This window comes from Narcine bancroftii, chromosome 2, assembly GCF_036971445.1.
Source record: "Narcine bancroftii isolate sNarBan1 chromosome 2, sNarBan1.hap1, whole genome shotgun sequence".
In the NCBI taxonomy this organism is placed as follows: Eukaryota; Metazoa; Chordata; class Chondrichthyes; order Torpediniformes; family Narcinidae; genus Narcine; species Narcine bancroftii.
The window spans coordinates 154,311,746-154,332,233 of NC_091470.1; the positions used below are offsets into that span (position 1 = coordinate 154,311,746).

At 42.5% G+C, this 20,488-nt stretch overlaps 1 protein-coding gene across 5 annotated transcripts in view; it reads right to left on the reverse strand.

The window, feature by feature from the left end:
- Positions 1 to 20,488, reverse strand: part of slc45a1 (solute carrier family 45 member 1) — a 112,052-nt gene that overhangs the window by 33,930 nt on the left and 57,634 nt on the right. For 3 of the 5 annotated variants that reach the window (XM_069918654.1, XM_069918656.1, XM_069918653.1), the window contains one exon: positions 3,793 to 4,224. In XM_069918654.1, the coding sequence (XP_069774755.1) occupies positions 3,793 to 4,224 (432 nt within the window). Of the gene's footprint in view, positions 1 to 3,792; positions 4,225 to 10,991; positions 11,302 to 20,488 lie in introns of all 5 variants that reach the window. The other 2 variants (XM_069918655.1, XM_069918657.1) reach the window with 2 other exon arrangements.

Below are 20,488 nucleotides of genomic sequence, written 5' to 3' on the forward strand. Positions count from 1 at the left end.
GTGAGAGAGGGTGGGGATGTGTGAGAGAGGGTGGGGATGTGTGAGAGAGAGAGGGTGGGGATGTGTGAGAGAGAGAGGGTGGGGATGTGTGTGAGAGAGAGGGTGGGGATGTGTGAGAGAGAGGGTGGGGATGTGTGAGAGAGAGAGGGTGGGGATGTGTGAGAGAGAGAGGGTGGGGATGTGTGAGAGAGAGAGGGTGGGGATGTGTGAGAGAGAGAGGGTGGGGATGTGTGAGAGAGAGAGGGTGGGGATGTGTGAGAGAGAGAGGGTGGGGATGTGTGGGGGAGAGTGAGGATGTGTAGAGAAGGGGAGATTGTGCGGGGGAGGGGATGGGAGGTTGTGCAGGGGAGGTGTTATATTCCAGATCAAAGATCCTTTGGCAATATTTGCTACTTCTTTCTCCATGTGCTACCTGATCAGCTGAGTGTTTCTTAAGAGTTATTCTCGTAATAAGGTTAGATTGTCTGTGTAATATGTTACTAGTGATGAGGTTGTGAATCATGGCCTGCAGGCCAGACTATATTAAAAAGGAAAACCTGAGCTAAAAATGACGTCTGAGAGCAAAGAAAGGAATGCCTGCTTTTCATTGCTCCTTCATAACCCTATCACGTCATCTGGTAGCACTGTATTAAAGTTTTTTTTAAATTTGCACAACCCATTCCTTACTCTATTTTTCTGCTACTGAAAACTAACCTGATTTCTATTCCCAGTTCTGATTAAGGGTCCCAGACATGAAAAGTTAACTGTTTCTCTTCTCTTATGTGCTGCCTGACCTGCCAAGTGTTTCCAGTACTGTATTTTCGATTTGTTTTAACCATCCTTTGCTTTAAACTGGTCTGCTAGGGTGTTGGGATCCAAAAGAGAGGGATTTTAAAAAATGAAGAATAATGAGGAAGTCAAAGAAAATGCATTAAAGCAGATGATGGAGGCCAAACATCGAGGTACGATGGGTAATCCTTATTTTAAAATACTGAAGTTACACATGTGATAGGATCGGCAGGAAGAGAGGTGGGGAGTGGGTTGGAACATTAGTCAAAAAGATGTCATCACAGTGGCTTGTAGAGAGAATATTGTCAGAAAGCTATTGTTTGAGGCTTTGAGGTTGGAAAACAGGATCGGAAAATGAGTACTGTAGTCACCTTGGTTTTTTTTAAAAAAAAGACATGCAGCATAAAAGGTTCTTTCGGTCCAGAGTCTGTGCCACCCAATTACTCTTCAACCCGATATGTTTTATGTTTTGAACAGTTGGAGGAAACCAGAGCACCCAGAGGAAATCCACACAGACATGGAATGTACAAACTCCTTATGGACAGCACTGGATTTAAACCCCAGTTCTGGGCACTGTAACAACGTTGCGTTAACCACTATGCGAACCATGCCACCCATTGAGACCAAGAGGATTCAATAAGCAGTATTGCTGAGGTCTGAGAAAATAGCAAAGCCAGTATTGTAGCTGATTTCAACTTCCCGAACATAAGACTGGAAATGTCTAAGTGTTAGGGACTGGATGGAGTGAACTTTGATAAATGTGTCCAGAGAACTTTCCACAGAAAGTTGTGGATAGGCTTGGTTGGAAAGGGGCAATATGGAATCTTGTACTGGGGAATTAAATGGTCAGGTAACTGGGCTATCAGTAGGGTGACATTTTGAAACCAGTGATCACATTCTACTAGCTTTGAGATGTTATGGAAAAGGATAACAGTGGTCCTCAAGTTGGAATCCTAAAATGGAGCAAGGCCAATTTTATTGGGCAGCAGTTAGCAATACTTGACTGGACACTAATGTTAGAGAATAAGAACATGACTGCCAAATGGAAGTCATTTAAGTGTATGATAAGGAAGGTCCAGTAAGGTCAAGGGCAGAAATGGCAAAGGTACCCTCATAAACAGAAGATATAAAGGCACAGATCAGAAAGAAGTCATGCATCAGTTAGAGCCAGATAATTTTGAGGTAATCACTTGAGCAATACAAGGAATGTAACAGCATTGTGAAAAGGGAGTCAAGGATGGCAAAAATAAGTTTTTGAGATGGCTTTGGCAGATAGTGTAAAGGAGAATCCAAATAACTGTTTATGTACATTAAGAACAAAAGAGGTCATGAGAGAAATAGTTGCTCCCCTTGAGGAACAGGATTGGCAACTATATGTTCAGCCAGAGGAGATAGGGGAAGATTTTATATTAATATTTTGTGAATGTGTATACAGAGGACCCATATAATCCAGTGTGGGAAGGGAGGAAGGAACTAAAGACAGTCCAGAGCATGTCTGCATCAGTCATGAAATTGTGTGAACAGTCTTAGTTCATATCAAGGCGGATAAATCTCCTGGTGCAGGAGAAGGCAGGAAGGTTCATTGGTAGGAATTGCTGGGGACAGGAGAAGTTCCAGAGGACAGCAAGAATGGTGACATAATTTAAGGTATGGTGCAAGAATAATCCAGGTAACTGTAAACCGGTTAGTCCAACATCAATTATAGGGAAACTGCAGGTGAGGAGGATTTGTGTTTGGGGGGAAATAGAATCTCATGAGCTTGATAAGAGCTTTTTGAAGAGGGTAAATGAGAGCAAGACAGTTGATGGTTTTCAATAAAGCTTTTGATAAGGTCCCACAAGGTAAATTATTCGGAAGGTTAAGGCATATGGGATTGGAGACCAGTTACCTAATTAGATTTAAAAAAAATATTGACTTCATTAATAGGAGTCAGAGAACTAAACATTAATTGAACTGATTCAAACCATCACATTAGATCACATTGATAAGAACTGTTGTTCTCAGGATAATTCCTTCCCTTCCAAATGCGTAACTGGAAATGGTTCCATAAAGGATTCTGTCGGGAGCTAGGGAGAGGGAGTAAGACTTAGCATACCAGCAGTGGACTCAGCCAGAGTCGAGTGGCACCGCGGTATCAGAGATGAAGGAGATACTCGAGCATTTGTAAAGGCAGTGAAAGTTCTCAAGCATTTACAACTTTGCTGGGAATGCTGTGAAGGTTGTTCCATTGTAACGTTCATACACATCATAGCACTTGAGAAGTTTCCGAGAATAAATGCTTATGCTAATCGAATGAAATGAAAGGGGTGAATAGACTGATGCAGAGCATAAAAATTTCCATTGACCAGTTGGGCTGAGTGATAATGTGATTAGAAAAAAGTACAATTATTTCGTTTGTTGCCATACACACAAGTACATGTGCACTGAAATTCATACTTACTGCAGCCAAACATATGCCAGATGCAATAATATACAACAAAGAAAGTGATAATAAATGCAAAATATAGAGATTAATAAATAATCAGTTAGTGTTCGAGAAAAAGTGGTCTGATCTTTTGCAGTACAAATACGGTCTAATCAAACAAAAAACAAGAAAGAATAGAAGAACGGAAATTAGGAATTCAAACACTGAGAGAATAAAATGGACCTCTGGCTCTTCCTTGTGACCATGTGATGGGCCACTTTCCGAATGTTATAAAGTGCTGCAGAGGTGGCCAACCTTTTAATTTTTAACAGTAACAGGCTATTTCAGCCCATGAGTACGTACCAGGGGTGTAAGTTGATTGGGTGGCATGGACTCGTGTGCCAAAATAGCCTGTTACTGTGCTGTATGTCTAAATTAAAAATTAAAAGATTGGCCACCTCCGTATGTTTTTACTCCACAATTTCTCCTTTATATGTAGATCCAGAAATGCAAGAGACACATGCTGCTCACTTGATGGTTAATGCAATAGGTGGCCCAAGTCCTCCCATGTGTAGCTACATATGTTATGCTCAAGATATATACAGGGGAATGTACTGTACCTAAAATGGGACTGATGAACCAAACCATGCCATACAATTCATCTGGTAGACCCATCTGGAGGAGGACAGGGGTGACATAGGCTGTTTCCATTGCATAGCTGAACTCGATCCCAAAGAGAATGCATCCATTGAAAAGCAGTTTCCAGAAGGAGTGTCGCAGTGGGATTTCACTGAAATCAAGGAGCTCAATGGGTATTGGAGTATTGGGAGGGGGAGGAGGGGAAGGCCGGATCAACTTTCTTCTCTTGGGATTCCGCTTGTAATTGTTGGCTCGGTGACTGATATGTTGGACAGTGGAATGAGGGAAAACGCAGGTTGAGGAAAACCAGTTTTCTTGAGAAGTTGGGTTTGGGAAGAGGGCATCGCTGGGTGTGGTCGGATTCGGAGAACTCATGGCATCACCTTGGTCTCTTTCCTCTGATTGACTTCTTCCTGCAGAGTAAAGACCAAAGATGGAATTATTTACATAACAAGCTTGCTCCATTTTGGCTGTTCATGGATTATTTTCCTTCCCTCTCCCCTCACGAAGTTACCGAGAGAGCCACTGTTCTCTGGAAAAGAAAAAAGGCAAAAATTAGTCATAAATCCAACAGGGAATTCTTTAAACCATAATTACATTGTGGAACTTGATACAACCAAGGGTTGCTCAAGTGAATTGTGTAAATGCAGTCAAGGAGAAGCTGGGAAAGTCTAATAGAGAGAAAGAAATAAAAAAATTTACATCTTTTACAACTGTGATGTCTTCTCAGTTGAAGAGTCCATTCCTGCGTTGTACTATTCTATCCTTTCGATAACGAGGCAACCAGAACTACACACTATGCTCTGTGCATTCTCGTCAATGTCTTGTACATTTGTATTGACATCCTAACTCTTGCATTCAGTGCCCTGACTGATGAAAACAAGTATCCTATGTCACTACCCTGCATCATCATTTTCAGGGAGCTCTGTAACTGTACCCGGAGTTCTCTCTGTACTCCTATAGGTTTCTCTACAATACCTGCAGAGCTCTGGCATTTACTGTGCAAGTCCTGTCCCATTTTATCTAATAAAAATGCAATGCCCCGCACTTGTCAGACTTAAATTCCATCTGCTATTCCTTGGCCCACTTCCCTAATTGATGTAAATTCTGCTGTAACCCAAGATAGCTGTCCACTATACCACCAATTTTGCTGACCTCTGCAAATTTACTAACTGCGCCAACTACATTCTCATTCAAATCATTAATGTACATGACAAAGTGGGGCAGACACCAATTGCTAGGACATATTGCTAGTCACAGGGACTCCAATATATAAAAAACAATTCTTCACTACCTCCCTCTGACTTCTACCATCAACCCAACTTTATATCCAAAAGGCTAGGACATCTTGTATCCATGCGATCTAACCTTTGAAACCTTGTCAAAGTCCAACGTCTACTGCCTTGTCCTCAATCTTCTTGGTTACCTCTTCAAAAAACTCAATCAAAATCATCAGACATGATTTCTCACACACAAAACCATGTTGACTATCCTCAATAAGTCATCCCCTATCAAAATCCAGTTAGATCCTGTCTCATAATCCTCTCCAGAAACCAATGTTCAAATGAAGGACAATGGGGGAAGAAGAGGAAAAACAGCAGTGAAGAGAGAGTAGAGTAAATGTTTAGGGTTGCAGAAGACCGTGTGGAGAGACAGAGCGAGGAGTAGAATAATTGAGATGGGAAGGAGGAAGAGGGGAAATCAGTCTGCTCACTGGCCTCACTCCCTATCACAGGGACTTTGAAAGCTCTAACAACTGATTTATATAGACATTCACATTCACTCAGGTATAGGCACATTAATTTTCCCTTTCATGCAGAGTGCTTGCACACACACTTATGCAGACACACGGACTCGTGCACATACATACATGGGCCTAGAAAATGGATAGATCTGCAATTTGTAAATAGCACAAAAAAAATTGCTTGTTTTGAGGGGCCTTCAACCATTCTGTCCTCCAGGAATTATGTCAGGCACAGGACCCAAGAATTTACATGAAAATTCAGCTACATGATCCAAGTCAAGTCACCTTTATTTATCATTCATACCATGCTCACATGATAAAAACCAGATCATATTTACATAAGTATGTTAGAATAGAAGTTAAACATGATGTAATATTAAAATATTAAGACGTATACAGTAAAGGTCCACGGTATCCTATGTTCTGGGAGTTCAGGAGTCTGATGGCTTGAGGGGAGGGGAAAACAGCCGGATGTAAGGGCCCTTGTGCTGCAGTACCTCCTACCAGATGGAAGAAAGGAGAACAATTTATGAGAGGGGTGTGTGGAGTCCTTCACGTTTATTGCCTTTCACCTGCATCGAGTGTTGTAGATGTCCTTCATGGTAGGAAGAGAACCCCTGATAATCATTTCCGTTGACTTCACTATCCTCTGAAGAGACTTGCAGTCCAAGGAGGTACAGCTTCCAAGAAGTAGGTACAGCTTCCAAGCCAGATGGTGAGGCAGTTGCACAGGATGCTCTCAATACATCCCACTGCCCCCTTTCTCTGTATTTCCCCTCCTTGTATTGTCCTTCTTTTACTCATTCGTTCTTCCCCTTCCTCTTCTTCCTCCTCCTCCACCTCGCTTTCCGACTTTAGGCTTCCCAGCCATGTTACATTCCCACTGAATCCCCTCTGGATGCATTGCTCCTGGAGTCCCCTAAGCCCTCGACCCCTCTGATGCCTCAGACTCAACCTCTTTGTGCCTGCTGGTTGGAGCGGCCTTACCAGGTTTACTTTTTACTCCTTTACTTTTTATTTCTGCTGCCAGCATTGCCATCCACTCCTGCATGGCTCTGCTCCCCCGACCTCAGGCCCTGAAACGTCTGTGCCCGACAGCAGTCCCACGGCTACCAGCATCACTGCCTTGACGATCTCTCCGACCTTAGGTCCCTGAATCTCCTGCACCTGACAGCGCTCCCGTCGCTGCCCACGTCACCATCAGCTCCTCCTTGGCTTGGCCCCCATGAACGTCTGCGGCCTACAGTGCTCCTGTCACCATCAGCTCCTCCTTGGCTCAGTTCCCATGACCCCAGGTCCACAAACCATCTATGCCCGACAGCCTCAGCTCAGCCCCCATGACCTCGGGCCTCCAAATCTCCCACGCCTGACAGTGTTTTCACTGCTTCGGTCACGTCCTTCTCCTGGCCCCCTTATAGGGGGCCATCCTTTTTCTCCCTCCCAGGCAAGTCTTGTTCCCTCAGAAAGCTTTAGGGCTCCATTGTTGCTGAAGCCACCGACGTCCATTGTTGTTCGTTATATACATTAATGATCTAGATGATGGGGTGGTAAATTGGATTAGTAAATATGCAGACGATACTAGGATAGGTGGAATAGTGGATAATGAAGAAGGTTTTCAAGGATTGCAGAGGGATTTGGGCTGCTTAGAAAAGTGGGCTGAAAAATGGCAGATGGAATTTAATGCTGATAAGTGTGAGGTGCTTCATTTTGGTAAGAAGAATCAGAACAGGACATACGTGGTAAATGGGAGAGCATTGATGAATACAGAAGAGCAGAAAGATTTAGGAGTAACGGTACATCGTTCCCTGAAGGTAGAAACTCACGTGAATAGGGTGGTGAAGAAGGCTTTTAGTATGCTGGCCTTTATCAATCATTGCATGGAATATAGGAGTTGGGAGGTGATGTTGAGACTGTATAAGTCGTTGGTGCGGCCTAATTTGGAGTTCTGTGTGCAGTTCTGGTCGCCTAATTATAGGAAGGATATAAACAGAGTGGAGAGAGTGCAGAGAAGGTTTACCAGAATGTTACCTGGGTTTAAGCATCTAGACTATAGGGAGAGATTGGACAGATTAGGTCTTTATTCTTTGGAGCGTAGAAGGTTGAGAGGGGATTTGATAGAAGTATTTAAGATTATGAAAGGGATAGACAGAGTGGATGTGGATAGACTATTTCCGTTAAGAGGAGGAAAGATTAAAACAAGAGGACATGAGTTAAGAATTAGGGGCAGAGGTTTAGAGGTAACATGAGGGGGAACTTCTTTACTCAGAGAGTGGTAGCCGTGTGGAATGAGCTTCCGGGAGAAATAGTGGCGGCGGAGTCAATTGTATTATTTAAGAAAAGGTTGGACAGGTATATGGATGAGAAGAAGATGGAGGGTAATGGGCATTGTGCAGGGAGGTGGGACTAGAGTGGGGTGTTTGGTTCGGTGCGGACTAGAAGGGCCTAATGGCCTGTTTCCGTGCTGTAAATTGTTATGTTATGTTATGTCTTGTTAAGCCCCTGGTCAGCCTCTCTACCATGTGGTGAGTCTTTTTCCTCCATCCTGTTTCTTCATTCTTTTTTCCATCTTTTTTCTTTTTCTTCTCACTCTTTCTTCTATTCATATTATTGGTTGTCTTCTTTCTTTTTTTGGGTCTTTTTATTTTAGGAGATCTTATTATATCCATCCTCTTTTCCTTCGAGACCTCTTGGATCACCTTACAAGCACCTCACCGCCATCTTAGATTTCCCCCCCCCAAGCATGATGGTCTTGGAGGTGCTGTTACCGATCCAGACTGCCCGAGGTCTCCCCGACAGGAAGTTGAGAATCCACACGGGGAGGTGTTTAGACCAGCTTCCAAACTAGCTTCCCTCTTAAAATCCCCCCATGACAAAGGCCATGCTATTAAAAGCATGGGACTGGAAATATTCAAGATGTCATAATGAAGATGTACCCCAATCCAGTACCTTTACAACACTGTCATTTACCCAACAATGTTGAAAATTGCCATCATATGACCTGTTCACAAAAAAATATGAAGATTTATTCTGGCTGGTTAATGCACAATCAGTCTACACTCAATCATCAGAAATCTGTAATCCACTCACCAATAGCCAGGTCACCAATAGCCAGGTTGTACTTTGTCAGAGCCACTCGGCTCCAAAACTATCACAGCTTTGGTTCAAATATGGTCCAACATCACTCCCTCTAATGCAATCTCTTTCACCTGGCACATCTCTCACATGTGATCAACATCATGAATACGCACTGCTTATTTTAAATGTTTCATTACAAAAGTGGATTAAAAAATTATAACCTACAATCTTTATGAATAACAAAGTAAATCAAGAATGTCCCACAAAAAGTCATAGATCATTAATAACTACAAGGGCCACCTCCTACAAAAATTGCTTTCATGGTTTTTTTTTTATATAATGCAGGTAGAGTACCCCTTCTCCAAAATATCTGGGACCAGAAATGTTTCAGATTTTGGAACACCATTAAAAAAAATGCAATTATTCACTCAGATTTAAAGACACATGCATTTACATTACAATACAAATATATACATATGCTCACGTTAACTGAAGTAGACATATATTGAAGAATCTACACTCAATAATGCACTACTTATGTCTGCTACATCCCATTCTCCGATCAGGATTTCTGAACCCTATTATGTACCTTGTGGGACCATGGACAAAAAAAGTTTTGGATTTTGGGTATTTGGATAAGGGGGACTCAACCAGTATCAGAAAGCTATCTTTCTTCGCCCTCTGCCCTCTCTCCCTATCACTTCTCAGGTCTTTCTCTTCTTCACCTTCCAATCTGTAAGCCTGCGTTCCTTTCCCTTCTCCCCTTTCTCTCCCCCACCCCCTCCACATCTTTTCATTCAGGTGTCTACCTGATTTTGGCACTCCTTGAAGAAGGGCTCAGGGCTGAAACATCAACTATCTTCTGCTTTCTATGGCTGTCTCATGACCTGCAGAGCTCCTCCAGCACTTTTATGTATTGTGCTGTTTACTGGTGTTGAGACACATCGGTGAAACACATAGGCTCGAGGTTAAATGATAATGATGGGAGTATATAACAATAATAAGAAAGGTAGTCCAAGGAGGTTCTTGTTACCTCGCATTGGTGGTAATGCTATAAGCAGCACCCACTGAGTGCCCGAAAAATGTTCCCCCACACCTTGATGAAGGGTTCAAGCCTGAAATGTTGGTGATGTATCTTTACCTTTGCTACATAAAGGCACTGTTTGACCTGCTGAGTTTCTCCAGCATTTGTGCGTTTTTTTCAATCACCACAGAATCAAGAGAATCCTGTGTTTTACCACCCAAAAAATGTCTATAGTCTAATAGACAAAGCCAAATCTCTCATTCACACAAACTCTTCACAGATTCACAAAGTTAATGTGGACATTTTCTCAAATATACAATATTGTCCACAGTCAGGTATTTACAATCATATCTTCACACAAAGTCATGTACACAAGGGATTAAATACATTCTATTTAGGGACATTACGAAAGTTAATGATGCTTTAAATGACAAACGGCTGTTTCTTTTGTGACTGATACGGTTTTAAACATTTTCTATCTCTTAATTGATCCACATAGCAATATAATGCTACATGGGATTCTACTAGCACAGTGTTTTAGGTCTGAAATATTAGCAGCTTCCTCAGCTGAATGGCCAGGGAAGAGCTGACACATTGCGACGAGATCTGTTTGTGAAGGATATTGGAGGCAGGCGAGTGGGCCTATGATGGATCAGCTCTCTCTTCCAGGGACACGATGCCTTTCAAATACATATGGCCACTAAGAATTCACAATAGAATCAGCAATTGCCCTTTTACCTTTAAAAGAATCTATCCTTCCTGTAATAATTAGTGCAAATTCTCATCTCTTCCACAGCAGCATTTCACACCTGGATCTAATCACTTCCTGTCTTTGCTATTGCCCTTCCATTCCTATTCTCAGACTGTTTGTACTTTGTCAGAGCCACTCGGCTCCAAAACTATCAGAGCTTTGATTCAAATATGGTCCAACATCACTCCCTCTAATGCAATCTCTTTCACCTGGCACATCTCTCACATGTGATCAACATCATGAATACGCACTGCTTATTTTAAATGTTTCATTACAAAAGTGGATTAAAAAATTATAACCTACAATCTTTATGAATAACAAAGATTGAACTGTTTACCCAACTCTCTCTTTGTTCCAAGCTTATTTGCTTTTAATCAAAAGCGACCACAAGATGCTTAAAATGAATAAAAAAAAGCCCAGTCCGTCAGCAATATGCATTCATCCTTTTTCTATCTCAGCTCTCGGCATGTGACACACAGGCAGACGAGATGCACTGTGACAGCGTCTTCATCCTCCTTCCTGGGTCCTGCTCATCTTTTACAGCAGCCTATGTACAAAAGCTCAGCGTGACAAGGACTGTAATTACCTCCAACTAGGCCGTTACTTGCATCCTGTTCCCGGCGTGGGCAGCTCTACCCCTCCTCCTCCTCCTTCTTCATGCTTCCTGCATTTAATCCTTTCTTCCCTCACGCATGATACCACGGCAGTGCAGCGAGTCAGGGCTGGAGGTAGCGCAGTCCGGCACTCAGGAGGAGCACCAACACAGAAGGCAGGTGCACATCACTGGCCAATAGGGGAGCAGAACTCGAACCTAAAGCTCCCATGTTACAAAGTTTGTGGGTGGATAATAAATCCCCAACTCTGCCAATCACAGCAAACGGCGGTATATAAAGCTCCTGAAATTGAAACAGGTAAAAGGCCATCAATGAAAAAGAGAGAAAATGGGACAGAGGAAGAGAGAGAGAGAAAAAAAGGGATAGAGAAAAAAGGGACAGAGGGAGAGAGAAAAGAGGGATGGAGGGAGAGAGAGAGAGAGAAAGAAAGACAGAGGGAGAGAGAGAAAAAGAGAAAGGGAGAGATAAAGGGACAGAGGGAGAGAGAGAAAAGGGACAGAGGGATGGAGGGAGAGAGAGAGAGAAAAAGGGACAGAGGGAGAAGAGAGAGAAAAGAGACAGAGGGAGGGAGGGAGGGAGGGAGGGAGGGAGGGAGGGAGAAAGAGGTACAGAAGGAGAGAGAAAAAGAACAGAGGGCAGGAGAGAGAAGGAAGGTGAGTAAGGCAAGGGAGAGGAAAAAGATATGTGAAACTGGAAAGTCTGTAAATGCTGTCATTATAGTAAAAACAAACATGTTGGAGGAGCTCAGCAGGGCTCGCAGCATCCATAGGAGGTAAAGATATGTTCAATGTTTCAGGCCTGAGCCCTTCTTCAAGGTATGAGTAAAAAGCAGGCAGGTGCCTAAATAGAAAGGCTGGAGAAGGTCAAAGAACTAGCAAGAAACAGTTCAGCCCTGCATTCAAGTTCTCTCCTCCAGCCCTTTCATCTCCCTTGCTGTCTGCCTTCCTTGGCTTTGCGTCACCTTCCCATTGCTACTTCTTTTCCCACATCCTTCAACTCTGAACACTTCCTTTCTCCCTTTGTCTTCCATTCCTATCACCCTCTTCTTCTAAATCTTCAGTATCCTCCACTCTACTGAATGAGTGCTTGCAAGCTACCCTTCATATGTACTCATTGATTTTTCTCATTGTAACCCTTTGCTGTTTAATAGTGTTCTTGCCCTACAATTCTATACAGGTGACCTGCTAGACTACTCACAAAAGAACCCTTCTCACTGGACCAGGTATAATGTAACAAACTTGGAACCATTGCTGTCCTCACAAAATCCTCCAAATTCACTGGAAAATTATGCAATCTGGTATTAATGATAACATAATTGAATGGAAGATTAAGGGGTTGATTGGCCTAGTCCTGATCCAGTTTCCTATTAAAGGCAGGCTTTGTCACTCAGATGCTGAACACCAATGTCCAGAACTAGCCCAGGGGATAGCCATGGGAAAACAGATGGTTACCAGCTATGCCTGCCCATTTGTAAGGTATGTGGAACAATCGCTGTTCAAATCTCACTCAGACACCTCTCCTCAATTCTTCCTCTGTTATATCAACAACTACAATGAAGTTACCTCTTGCACCCATGCAAAACTCAAAAATTTTACTAACTTCTCTGCCAACTTCCATCTGGCCCTTAAATTTACCTGAACTGTAGCTGACACCTCTCTCCCCTTCCTGTACTTCACTGTCTCCATCTCAGGGAACAAAACTATAAATAGTCATCTATTTTTAAAATTTTAAATTTGAACATACAGGATGGTAACATGCCTTTTTGGCCCACGACCCCATGCTGCCCAATTACACCCAATTGACTTACAACCCTAGTACGTTTTTGAAGGGTGGGAGGAAACTATGTGAGAACGTTGTCCTTTCCTCCTAATTCCTCCACCTCTGCCACATCTGTATCCTGGATGAGGACCTTCCATTCTAGGACATCCAAACTCTCTAATAAACGGTCATTCCCTTCTACTGTCATTGATAAAACCTGTACTGATATCTCCTCCATTTTTTGCACCTTCACTGCACTTCCCCATAGGCAGAACAAGGACAGAGGACCAATGTAAAAGCAAAAGAGAGGGCATACAAAGAAACAAAGTAATGGGAAGATAGGAGTTTGGAAAGTTTTCTCTTTCCAATATTTTTATTTTTTATTTATATATGTATATATATATATATATATATATATATATATATATTTATATATATAGATAGATAAAAATCTCATAAGGAGGGAGAAGATGAAGTATGAAAGTAAATAATATCAAAGAAGATACAAAAAGGTTCTTCGCGTATATAAAGTGTGAAAGTGAGGTGAGAATAGATATAAGACGACTATAAAATGAAGCTAGAGAAGTAATAATGGGTGACAAGGAGATGGTAGAGGAACTAAATGAGTATTTTGCATCAGTCTTCACTGTGGAAGACATTAGCAGTGTACCGGATATCAAAGAGTATCAGGGAAGTTACTATTTTAAGGGAGAAGATGCTCAGAAAGCTGAATGGTGAAAGGGTGGATGTCTCCCGGACCAGATGGATTCACCTTTGGGTTCTGAAAGAAGTAGCAGTAGAGACTGTGGAAACATTGGTAATGATCTTTCAGGAATCAATAGATTCTGGCATGTCCTAAAGGACTGGAAAATTGCAAATGTACCCCACGGTTAGCCTAACATCAGTGGTTGGGAAGATGTTGGAATTTATTGTCAAGGATAAGGTAACAGAGTACTTGCAGGCACATGACAAGATAAAACAAAGTAAGCATGGTTTCCTTTAGGGAAAATCTTGGTTGACAAACCTATTGGAATTCTTTGCAGAAATGATAAGCAGGCTAAGAGAAAGGAAAGGATGTTGTTTATTTAGATTTCTAGAAGATCTTTGACAAGATGCCGCACATAAGGCTATGTAATAGGAAACAGGCAGTATCAATGTGGATAGAGCATTTGCTAATTGGCAGGAAGAAGAGTGTCGGACTACAGGGATCATATTCTGGTTGGCTGCCTCTTGCTTGTGGTGTTCCACATGGATCAGTGTTGTGCCATTTCTTTTTATGTTGTACATTAATAATTTAGATTATGGAATTAATGGGTTTGTGGCTAAGTTTGCAGATAATACAAAGTTAGGTGGAACAGCACCTAGGGCTGTGCAGAAGAACGAAGACAGATTAAGAGAATGGGCAGAGAAGTGGGAAATGAAAGACAATGTTGGCAAGTGTACGGCCATGCACTTTGGTAAAAAGGCAGACTATTTTCTCAATGGGGAGAAAATTGAAAGTACCCAGATGCAAATGGACCTGAGATTCATTGTGCAGGATAGCCTGAAGATAAACTTGCATGTTGAGTTGGTGGTGGAAAAAGCAATGCTGGCATTTCATTTCAAGTTGAAAAGAATATAAGAGTGTTACAAGATCAAACTAGCAACCACAAAGAAGGCATATCACAAAGGGGTAAAGATAACAATTACTTTATTAACAAAAATTCACCTTCAAACTTTAATTCAAAATCCCTCCCCTTTTATAACAATGCCCACTGGTTACTATCCAAATTTCTATAACAGTGTAAAACTAATAAATTCCCCAGCCTAAATATAACATAGGTAATTAAAGTCTAAGTAATATTTCCAACTAGCCCACAGAAAAACTTAGACACGAAACACACAAGACTCACAAAACTTCGATCTCAACTGAAGCAAAGATCATAAATGAAATTCAGTTTGTTTGGTGAACTGAAGCCAAAAGATTTTTGAGAGAGAGAGAGAGAGCACAAAATTTGTAGTTGCCTTCTTGTGTTGCTTGCAGAGAGAGGAACCACTGGCTTGGTCCGGATCCTTCTGGCTGCCTTCGGAATGTTCATCCTTTTTGAAATCCCAACATTCTAAACTGTCCTCCAGACCATGACTTCTGCTCTGGGCCTTCTTCCACTCCACAGCACCATCCAACTCCAGAAATCTTTAGATCATTTTCTGCACATGCTCAGTCCATCTACTACTCTCTCAGAAGTCCACCTTCACCTTGGCTCTCTAAGGCAAACTATCACTTTTTAACATAAAACCACACAACACATAGGCCAATACACAACACAGAACTCTGTAACAGAGCAGGGATGTGATGTTGAGGCTTCATAAAGCAATGATGAGACCTCAGTTGGAGTATTGTGAGCAGTTTTGGGCTCCGCATTTAAGAAAGATTGCATTGATGCTGGAGAGGGTTCAGAGGAGGTTCATAAGGATGATTCTGGGGATGAACGAGTTATCAATATGAGGGGCGTTTGACAGCTCTTGGTCGGTACTCTCTGGAATTTAGGAGAATGATGGAGGATCTCATTGAAGCAGTTTGAATGTTGAAAGGCACGGGAAATGTAGATATAGAAATGTTGTTTCTCATGGTGGGAGAGTCTAGGACAAAGGCACAACTTCAGGAATGAATGGCATCCACTTAGAACAGAGATGTGGAGGAATTTCTTTAGTCAGCAGGTGGTAAATCTGTGGAATTGCCACAGGTGGTTGTGGAGGCCAGGTTATTGGGTGTATTTAAGGGAGAGATCAATAGGTTCATTATTACGCAGGTCATCAAAGGTTATGAGGAGAAGATTGTTTAAGTTTATTATCATCCAATTGTACAAGTACAACTCAATGAAAATGTTTTCCAGACCATGGTGAAATACGTGCAAACACACAACCAGACCTAGAATATAATACAGACAAATGATACATATATAAAAATAAATAAATAGTAATGTCTCAGAGGGTTAGTGTGAGTAGTTCAGCCATCTCACTACCTGTGGGAAGAAGCTGTTTTTCAGCTTGGTGGTTCTGGCTTGGATACTCGGGTATCTCTTTCCTGACAGGAGTAACCAAAAGATGCTGTGTGTGGGGTGGTAGTGGTCCTCAACAAATTTGCGCACTCTCTTCAGATGATGATCCCAGCAGCTCTCGTCAATATTAGGGATGGAAACCCAGGTGATCCTCTTTTCCTGCTTTTAGAGTCCTGTGGATTGAACCCCGCTCTACAGCAACTGTGCAACTGTCGAAAGTTGCCTGCTTTAGTCTTCTCATGAACTGCAGTCACTATTGTGCTTTCCTGACAAGTGAGATCTTGTGTGTCCAGGATAAGTCACTTCTTAAGTGGACTCCAAGAAACTTGGTGCTCCCTACTCTTTCCGCTACTGAGCTATTAATGTATAGTGGAGGGTGGTCATTCCTGGTCCTCTTGAAGTCCACGATCGCCTACTTTGTCTAGTTCACCTTGGAACTCATTGAAATCTCACAAGAATTTCTACCTCTTTCTGTAGTGTGAGTCATCATTGATCCTGATGAGGCCATCTACAGTTGTGTCATCTGAAAACTTGATGACTTTGTTGGACTAGATCTGTCAGTCAGTAGCGTGAACAGGAGCGAGATGAGCACACAGCCTGAGGTGTGCCAGTGTTCAGTGTGATGCCAACCCAGACAGTGTGTGGTCTTTCCATTGGGAAGTCCAGAATCCAGTTATAGAGAAAGGTGTTGAGTTCTTGTGTGGACAGCTTGTCCACCAGCCTCTGGGGAATGATTGTCAAGGTCAATGAGTCGTCATTCTCTAGAGTGAGTCAGGAAGGATGGATTGGATGGACAAGGCTACAGCATCATCAGTAGAACAGTTTTGTCTGTAAGTGATATACGATAAACTTCAGATGTTCGATATATTACATATATATTTTTACTCTTACGTGCACATTTTGTTTCAAAATATATAAACATTAAATATGTGTACATAATAATATTTCTTCATGTATATAGTTTTTAAACTCCTAATTTGTATTACTTTCAATAACTACACATATCACATATATGCATGTAATAATCGAATTTTGTAGATCAATTTTTAGGGTAAAATTTAGGGGGTTGACAATTACACGCATACTACTTTTGACCATGGGAAGCACCTTGTCATTTGGGGCATTGGGAGCTCAGATGAACGGGCAGCTGGGCCTAAGTGAGAGTCTGCGTTTGAGGCATAAGGAGCTCGGATAGGAGGGTAGAATTTGGATAGGTGGATGGACAGGGCCTAGGTGAACGACGATGGACAGGGCATCGGGAACTCAGATGGACAGGAGCTCGGATGCAAGGGTGGCTGGGGCGTAGTGAGCTTGGATGGGCGGGAGGCCTGGACTGCACTTACACTCTGCTCATTTCACTGCCTGAAACACAGCCACATGCACCACAATCATGGAATCGCAAGCCACGCCCACAAACACTACTTAGCCAATGCATTTCTGTGAACTGCACATTCAGGTCAAAGCCGCATGTGGCTCACAAGCTGTGGTTTTGGTACCTCTGATGTATAGAATAAAAATGTGTACCAAAAAGTATGAGCACTAGATGGAGCCATGAGAATGGAGTTGCATCTCACTAACAGACTGACTCACCCCGGCTCCAGGAAAGTAATTTGCTCTGCGAGTCATTCCCGGCTAACCACCCTATATACAAAAATGGGAGTGATGCATTTCATGTTAAACTTGAAAAAGAGTCACTTCCTTTAAGTCAATGACTAACATTGAGGTCATTCTCAGCACCTCCTGAAATTCAGAAAAAAAAATTAAAGGTCATTTGATGATACTATTTTCCAGGGGTGTAAAACATCCAAAAATTGAGAGTTGGATCTATATAACCATATAACAATTACAGTATGGAAACAGGCCATCTCGGCCCCTCTAGTCCGCATTGATTTAAGTGAACTCCACTAGTCCCACTGACCTGCTCTCTGTCCATAACCCTCCAATCCCCTCACTTCCATGCACTCATCCAATCTTCTCTTAAATGACAAGATTGACCCTGCTGCAACCACCTCTTCCGGAAGATCATTCCACTCAGCTACCACTCTCTGAGTGAAGAAACTTTCTCTCATGTTACTTCTAAACTTTTTCCCCCTAACCCTTAACTTCTGACCCCTCATTCCAATCTCACCTACCCTCAAGGGGAAGAGCCTATTTACAGCTACTTTGTCTATCCCCCTCATAATTTTAAATACCTCTATCAAATCCCCCCTCAACCTCCTATGCTCCAATGAATGAAGACCCAGTCTATTCAATCTTTTTTTGTATTCTAGATACTGCAATCCAGGCAACGTTTTAGTAAATCTTCTCTGCACTCTACCTTATTGATATCCTTCTTATAATTTGGGGACCAGAACTACACATAATATTCCATATTTGGGCTCACCAATGCCTTGAACAGTCTCAACATCAACTCCCAGCTCCAATATTCTATGCTTTGATTTATAAAGACCAGCATACCAAAAGCCTTCTTCACCACCCTATCTGCACGAGAATCCAATTTCAAAGAATGCTGAACCATTATTCCAAGATCTCTCTGTTCCTCTGCATTCCTCAACACCCTCCCCTTCATTGCATATGTCCTGTTTTGATTATTCTTCCCAAAATAAAGCACTTCACACTTATCTACATTAAACTCCGTCTGCCACCTTTCAGCCCACTTTTCTAAGCCGTCCAAATCCTTCAGTAGTGAAGGATCCTCACTATGCACAACTCTGCATATTTACTAACCCAATTTACCACTCCATCATCCAAATCATTAATGTAAACTATGAACAACAAGGGACCCAACACCGATCCCTGAGGCATACTGCTCGTCACTGGCCTCCATCCTGTCAGACAGTTATCCTCCATGATTCTCTGGCGCCTATCTTCTAGCCACCGTTGAACCCATCTGACTATCTCATCATTAATCCCCAGCACCTGAACCTTCCTCACCACCCTTCCATGTGGAACCTTATCGAAGACTTTACTGAAATCCATATAGACTACATCTACTGCTCTACCCTCATCAACCTTCCTAATCAATTCCTCAAAAAATTCAACAAGATTTGTCAAACATGACCTTCCCCATCACAAACCCATGTAGGGTGTCCCTGATCAATCCGTGCCCCTCTAGATACTTATACATGTTATCTCTAAGAATACTTTCCATTAGTTTACCAATCACTGATGTCAAACTTACTGGCTGATAATTGCTGGGCCTACACCTGGAGCCCTTTTTAAACAGAGGAACCATGTTTGCAATACGCCAATCACCACGCCTCCAGTGAAAAATCCCTGTCAGAGCCTCCACTATTTCCTCCTTGACTTCCCTCAAGGTCCTGGGGAAAATCCCGTCGGGACCCAGAGATTTATCCTCCTTTATATGCCTCAAAATTTCCAACACCCCCTCTTTCCTAATACCTCTGTTTTCCAAAATTTCCCATTTTGCCTCACTTATCCTACACAATTCCATATCCTTCTCCCTGGTGAATACTGATGAGAAGAACTCATTCAATATAACCCCCATCTCATTCGGCTCTGCACACATTTGTCTGATCTGATTCTCCAGTGGACCAACTCCATCCTTCACTCTCCTTTTGCTATTCACATATTTGTAAAAACTTCAGATTTACTTTCACCCTGTCCGCAATAGTCACCTTGTACCTTCTTTTCGCTATCCTAATTTCCTTTTTAAGCTTCTTTTTACAATCCATGTATTTTCCAAGCATCTCGTCCATACCTTGCTTCCTGTATTTAACGTAGGCCTCCCTTTTATCTCGAACTAACTTCCTAATCTCCCTTGAAAACCATGGCTCTCACAAACTTTTGGTCCTGCCTTTTATCCTAACAGGAACATAAGGATTCTGCACCCTCAAAATCTCACCTTTAAATGCCCCCCAATTCTCCTCTACCTCCTTCCCAGTGAGGTATAAAATATGTGGAGCACAGAATCTCCAAATTAAAAGATTCTACTGTAAATCTGGGTGATTTACAGAAAGTATATGATCGTCAAACAGCAAATTAAAAGGGTCAAAGCATGAATCCTCTCAATTTTAATGTGGTGTATTTACATATTGTACATTCATATCTTTCTTCTTTGGCTTGGCTTCGCGGACGAAGATTTATGGAGGGGGTAAATGTCCACGTCAGCTGCAGGCTCGTTTGTGGCTGACAAGTCCGATGCGGGACAGGCAGACACGGTTGCAGCGGTTGCAGGGGAAAATTGGTTGGTTGGGGTTAGGTATTGGGTTTTTCCTCCTTTGCCTTTTGTCAGTGAGGTGGGCTCTGCGGTCTTCTTCAAAGGAGGTTGCTGCCCGCCGAACTGTGAGGCACTAAGATGCACGGTTGGAGGCGATATCAGCCCACTGGCGGTGGTCAATGTGGCAGGCACCAAGAGATTTCTTTAGGCAGTCCTTGTACCTTTTCTTTGGTGCACCTCTGTCACGGTGGCCAGTGGAGAGCTCGCCATATAACACGATCTTGGGAAGGCGATGGTCCTCCATTCTGGAGACGTGACCCACCCAGTGCAGCTGGATCTTCAGCAGCGTGGACTCGATGCTGTCGACCTCTGCCATCTCGAGTACTTCGACGTTAGGGATGAAAGCGCTCCAATGAATGTTGAGGATGGAGCGGAGACAACGCTGGTGGAAGCTTTCTAGGAGCCATAGGTGATGCCGGTAGAGGACCCATGA